Source organism: Oncorhynchus masou, unplaced genomic scaffold (genome assembly GCF_036934945.1).
Source record: "Oncorhynchus masou masou isolate Uvic2021 unplaced genomic scaffold, UVic_Omas_1.1 unplaced_scaffold_1326, whole genome shotgun sequence".
Taxonomy (NCBI): Eukaryota; Metazoa; Chordata; class Actinopteri; order Salmoniformes; family Salmonidae; genus Oncorhynchus; species Oncorhynchus masou.
The window spans coordinates 38,786-44,589 of record NW_027003132.1 but is presented as its reverse complement, the minus strand read 5'-3'; the positions used below and the strand labels follow the sequence as shown (position 1 = coordinate 44,589).

Below are 5,804 nucleotides of genomic sequence, written 5' to 3'. Positions count from 1 at the left end.
CTTGTACTTCGTTCCGATTTACGTATTGCTAGGTGTTGCCTCCTAACCCTTCTATATCAGTACTCCTCCCTAACCCCTAACCCTTCTATATCAGTACTCCTCCCTAACCCTTCTATATCAGTACTCCTCCCTAACCCTTCTATATCAGTACCCCCTCCCCCAACCCTTCTATATCAGTACCCCTCCTAACCCTTCTATATCAGTACTCCTCCCTAACCCTTCTATATCCCAGTACTCCTCCCTAACCCTTCTATATCAGTAACCTTCTCTCCCTAACCCTTCTATCAGTACTCCTCCTAACCCTTCTATATCAGTACTCCTCCTAACCCTTCTATATCAGTACTCCCTCCCCCTAACCCCTCTGGGTCAGTACCCCTCCCTAACCCTTCTATATCAGTACCCCTCCTAACCCTTCTATATCAGTACTCCTCCCCTAACCCTTCTATATCAGTACTCCTCCCTAACCCTTCTGGGTCGGTACCCCTCCCTAACCCTTCTATATCAGTACCCCTCCCTAACCCTTCTAGGTCAGTACTCCTCCCTAACCCTTCTATATCCAGTACTCCTCCCTAACCCTTCTATATCAGTACTCCTCCCTAACCCTTCTATATCAGTACTCCTCCCTAACCCCTTCTATATCAGTACTCCTCCCTAACCCTTCTATGTCAGTACCCCTCTCTAACCCTTCTATATCAGTACCCCTCCTAAGGCCCCTCCTCTAACCCTTCTAGGTCAATACTCCTCCTAACCCTTCTATATCAGTACTCCTCCCTAACCCTTCTATATAACCCCTAGGTCAATACTCCTCCCTAACCCTTCTAGGCCAGTACTCCTCCCTAACCCTTCTAGGTCAGTACTCCTCCCTAACCCCTATATCTACTCCCCTAATATATATCAGTACTCCTCCTAACCCTCCTACTCCTCCTCCTAACCCTTCTATATCAGTAACCCTTCTCCTCCCTAACCCTTCTATATCAGTACTCCTCCCTAACCCTTCTATATCAGTACTCCTCCCTAACCCTTCTATATCAGTACTCCTCCCTAACCCCTTCTAGTCAGCACCCCTCCCTAACCCTCCTAGGTCAGTACTCCTCCCTAACCCTTCTATATCAGTACTCCTCCCTAACCCTTCTATATCAGTACTCCTCCCTAACCCTTCTATATCAGTACCCTCCCTAACCCTTCTATATCAGTACCCCTCCCTAACCCTTCTATATCAGTACTCCTCCCTAACCCTTCTATATCAGTACTCCTCCTAACCCTTCTATATCAGTACTCCTCCCTAACCCTCCTATCAGTACCCCTCCTAACCCTCCTAGGTCCAGTACCCTCTAACCCCTTCTATATCAGTAGTACTCCTCCCTAACCTTCTATATCAGTACTCCTCCCTAACCCTTCTATATCAGTACTCCCCTCCTAACCCTTCTGAGTCAGTACCCCTCTAACCCTCCCTATATCAGTACTCTCCCTAACCCTTCTATATCAGTACCCCTCCTAACCCTTCTATATCATTACCCTCCCTAACCCTTCTATATCAGTACTCCTCCTAACCCTTCTATATCAGTACTCCTCCCTAACCCTTCTATATCAGTACCCCTCCTTAACCCTCCTAGGCCAGTACCCTTCTAGGTCAGTACTCCTCTCTAACCCTTCTATATCAGTACCCCTCCCTAACCCTTCTAGGCCAGTTACTCTCCCCTAACCCTCCTAGGTCAGAACCCTTCTAGGTCAATACTCCTCCCTAACCCTTCTAGGCCAGTACTCCTCCCTAACCCTTCTATATCAATACCCTCTCTAACCCTTCTATATCAGTACTCCCTAACCCTTCTATATCAGTACTCCTCCCTAACCCTTCTATATCAGTCCTCCTCCCTAACCCTTCTATATCAGTACTCCTCCTAACCCTTCTATATCAGTACTCCTCCCTAACCCTTCTATATCAGTACTCCTCCTAACCCCTTCCAGTACCCCTCCTAACCCTTCTATATCAGTACTCCTCCCCCTAACCCTTCTATATCAGTACCCCTCCCTAACCCTTCTAGGTCAGTACTCCTCCCTAACCCTTCTGGGTATATCAGTACTCCTCCCTAACCCTTCTATATCAGTACTCCTCCCTAACCCTTCTATATCAGTACTCCTCCCTAACCCTTCTATATCAGTACTCCTCCCTAACCCTTCTATATCAGTACCTTCTAGATCCTCCTAACCCTTCTGGGTCAGAACTCCCTCCCTAACCCTTCTATATCAGTACTCCTCCCTAACCCTTCTATATCAGTACCCCTCCCTAACCCTTCTATATCAGTACCTCCTCTCCCTAACCCTTCTATATCAGTACTCCTCCCCTAACCCTTCTATATCAGTACCCCTCCTTCTATATCAGTGCTCCTCCCTAACCCTTCTATATCAGTACTCCTCCCTAACCCTTCTATATCAGTACTCCTCCCTAACCCTTCTATATCAGTACCCCCTCCTAACCCTTCTATATCAGTACTCCTCCCTAACCCCTTCTATATCAGTACCCCTCCCTAACCCTTCTATATCAGTACCCCTCCCTAACCCTTCTATATCAGTACTCCTCCCTAACCCTTCTATATCAGTACCCCTCCCTAACCCTTCTATATCAGTACTCCTCCCTAACCCTTCTATATCAGTACCCCTCCCTAACCCTTCTATATCAGTACTCCTCCCTAACCCCTTCTATATCAGTACTCCTCCCTAACCCTTCTATATCAGTACTCCTCCCTAACCCTTCTATATCAGTACTCCTCCCCTAACCCTTCTATATCAGTACTCCTCCCTAACCCTTCTATATCAGTACTCCTCCCTAACCCTTCTCAGGTCAGTACTCCTCCCCTAACCCCAGGTCAGTACTCCTCCCTAACCCTTCTATATCAGTACTCCTCCCAACCCTTCTATATCAGTACTCCTCCCTAACCCTTCTATATCAGTACCCCCCCTAACCCCCTAACCCTAACCCTAAGGGCTTCTATGGATGAGGTCTAAGATAAATATATACAGTGCCTCCCTAACCCTTCTATTCAGTACTCCTCCCTAACCCTTTATGCTAACCCTTTTGCCACCCATTTCAGGCTTCAAACATAAATATATAAAACTGTATTTTTTTTGTGAAGAATCAACAACAAGTGGGACACAATCATGAAGTGGAACGACATTTATTGGATATTTCAAACTTTTTAACAAATCAAAAACTGAAAAATTGGGCGTGCAAAATTATTTCAACCCCTTTACTTTCCTAAGTGCAGCAAACTCTCTCCAGAAGTTCAGTGAGGATCTCTGAATGATCCATTGTTGACCTAAATGACTAATGATGACTCCTCCCTAAATACAATCCACCTGTGTGTAATCAAGTCTCCTAACCCTTCTATAAATGCTAACCTTCACTGTGATTGTCTCAGAGGTCCGTTAAAGCTTCTAGAGAGCATCCTGAAGAACTAAGGAACACACCAGGCAGGTCCACCCTAGATACTATTTGTGAAGAAGTTTAAAGCCGGTACTCCTCCTAACCCTTCTTTGGATACTAAAAAGATTTCCCAAACTTTTAAACATCCCAATAGAGCACTCCTCCCTAACCCTTGATAATATTGAAATGGAAGGAGTATGAGACCACTGCAAACCCTTCTACCAAGACCTGGCCGTAACCCTCTAAACCTTCAGCTCATACAAGGAGAAGACTGACCCTTCTAGAGATGCAGCCCTAAGGCCCATGATCACTCTGGATGAACTGCAGAGATCTACAGCTGAGGTGGGAGACTCTGTCCATAGGACAACAATCCCTTCTATATTGCACAAATCTGGCCTTTATGGAAGAGTGGCAAGAAGAAAGCCATTTCTTAAAGATATCCATAAAAAGTGTAGTTCAAAGTTTGCCACAAGCCACCTGGGAGACACACCAAACATGTGGAAGAAGGTGCTCTGGTCAGATGAAACCAAAATGGAACTTTTTGGCAACAATGCAAAACGTTATGTTTGGCGTAAAAGTAACACAGCTCATCACCCTAACCACAAATGATAGTCCCACTAAGCACAAACCAGATGGGATGGTTTATTGCTGCAGAATGCTGTGGTAGCCATGCTGGTTAAATGTGCCTTGAATTCTAAATAAACCACTGACACTGTCACCAGCAAAGCACCATCACACCTCCTCCTCCATGCTTCATGAAGTGGGAACCACACATGCAGAGATCATCTCACGAAGACACAGTGCTTGGAACCAAAAATCTCATATTTGGACTCCTCAGACCGAAGGACATGTTTCCTCCGGTCTAATGTCCACTGCTCTAAACCTTGTTTCTTGGTCCAAGTCTCTTCTTCTTATTGGAAGAAATCTCTTCTTCTTATTGGTGTCTTTTAGTAGTGGTTTATTTGCAGCAATTCGACCACGAAGGTCTGATTCACGCAGTCTCCTCTCAGTGAACAGTGAAGCATTTATTTGGGCTAAAATTTCTGAGGCTGGTAACTCTACTGAACTGATCCTCTGCAGCAGAGGGAACTCTACTGAACTGATCCTCTGCAGCAGAGGGCTGAACTGATCCTCTGCACTGCAGAACTCTAATGAAACTCTAACTCTAATGAACTGATCCTCCTCTGCATCCTCTGCAGCAGGGAACTCTAATGAACTGATCCTCTGCAGCCAGGGTAACTCTACTGAACTGATCCTCTGCAGCAGAGGGAACTCTGATCCTCCGGACTCTACTGATCTCTGCAGCATGGTCTAATGAACTGATCCTCTACAGCAGAGAACTCTTATGAACTGTCCTCTGCAGCAGAGGGAACTCTACTGAACTGATCCTCTGCAGCAGAGGACTCTACTGAACTGATCCTCTCATGAACTGATCCTCTACAGCAGAGGAATGGTCTTCCTTTCCTGTGGCGGTCCTCATGAGAGACAGTTTCATCACAGAGCTTGATGGTTTTTGCGACTGCACTTGAAGAAACTTTCAAAGTTCTTGAAATGTTCCGTATTGACTGACCTTCATGTCTTAAAGTAATGATGGACTGTCGTTTCTCTTTGCTTATTTGAGCTCTTCTTGCCATGATATGGACTTGGTCTGTTACCCAACAGGGATGTCTTCTGTGTACCACCCCTACATTGTCAACACAACTGATTGGCTCAAAAGCATTAAGAAGGAAAGAAATTCCACAATTTAACAAAGCACACCTGTTAATTGAAATGCATTCCAGGTGATTACCTCATTAAGCTGGTTGAGAGAATGCCAAGAGTGTGCAAAGCTGTCATCAAGGCAAAGGATGGCTACAATCAGGTATAATATAATGGTTTTTCCACAGAGACCACTACAAGACAGAGTACGATAATAAACTTGCTGAGGAGCTGGAGAACATTCGTCTGAAGACCAGCCAGGAGATCGATAGCCTGCAGAGGACCTCAAAGGAGATGTACGAGAGAGAGAACAGGTGAGATTATAGAGATGTACCAGAGAGAGAACAGGTGAGATTATAGAGATGTACGAGAGAGAGAACAGGTGAGATCATAGAGATGTACCAGAGAGAGAACAGGTGAGATTATAGAGATGTACCAGAGAAAGAGAGAGAACAGGTGAGATTATAGAGATGTACCAGAGAGAGAACAGGTGAGATTATAGTGATGTACCAGAGAGAGAACAGGTGAGATTATAGAGATGTACCAGAGAGAGAGAGAGAGAGAACAGGTGAGATTATAGAGATGTACCAGAGAGAGAGAGAGAACAGGTGAGATTTTAGAGCTGTACCAGAGAGAGAGAGAACAGGTGAGATTTTAGAGATATACCAGAGAGAGTGAACAGGTG

At 45.3% G+C, this 5,804-nt stretch overlaps 1 protein-coding gene across 1 annotated transcript in view; it reads left to right on the top strand.

The window, feature by feature from the left end:
- Positions 1–4,287, top strand: part of pibf1 (progesterone immunomodulatory binding factor 1) — a 104,809-nt gene extending 100,522 nt beyond the window's left edge. The window contains exon 16 of the mRNA XM_064958695.1: positions 4,144–4,287. Coding sequence (XP_064814767.1) covers positions 4,144–4,287 — 144 coding nt within the window. The remainder of the gene's footprint in view (positions 1–4,143) is intronic.
- Positions 4,288–5,804: the final 1,517 nt, after the last annotated feature.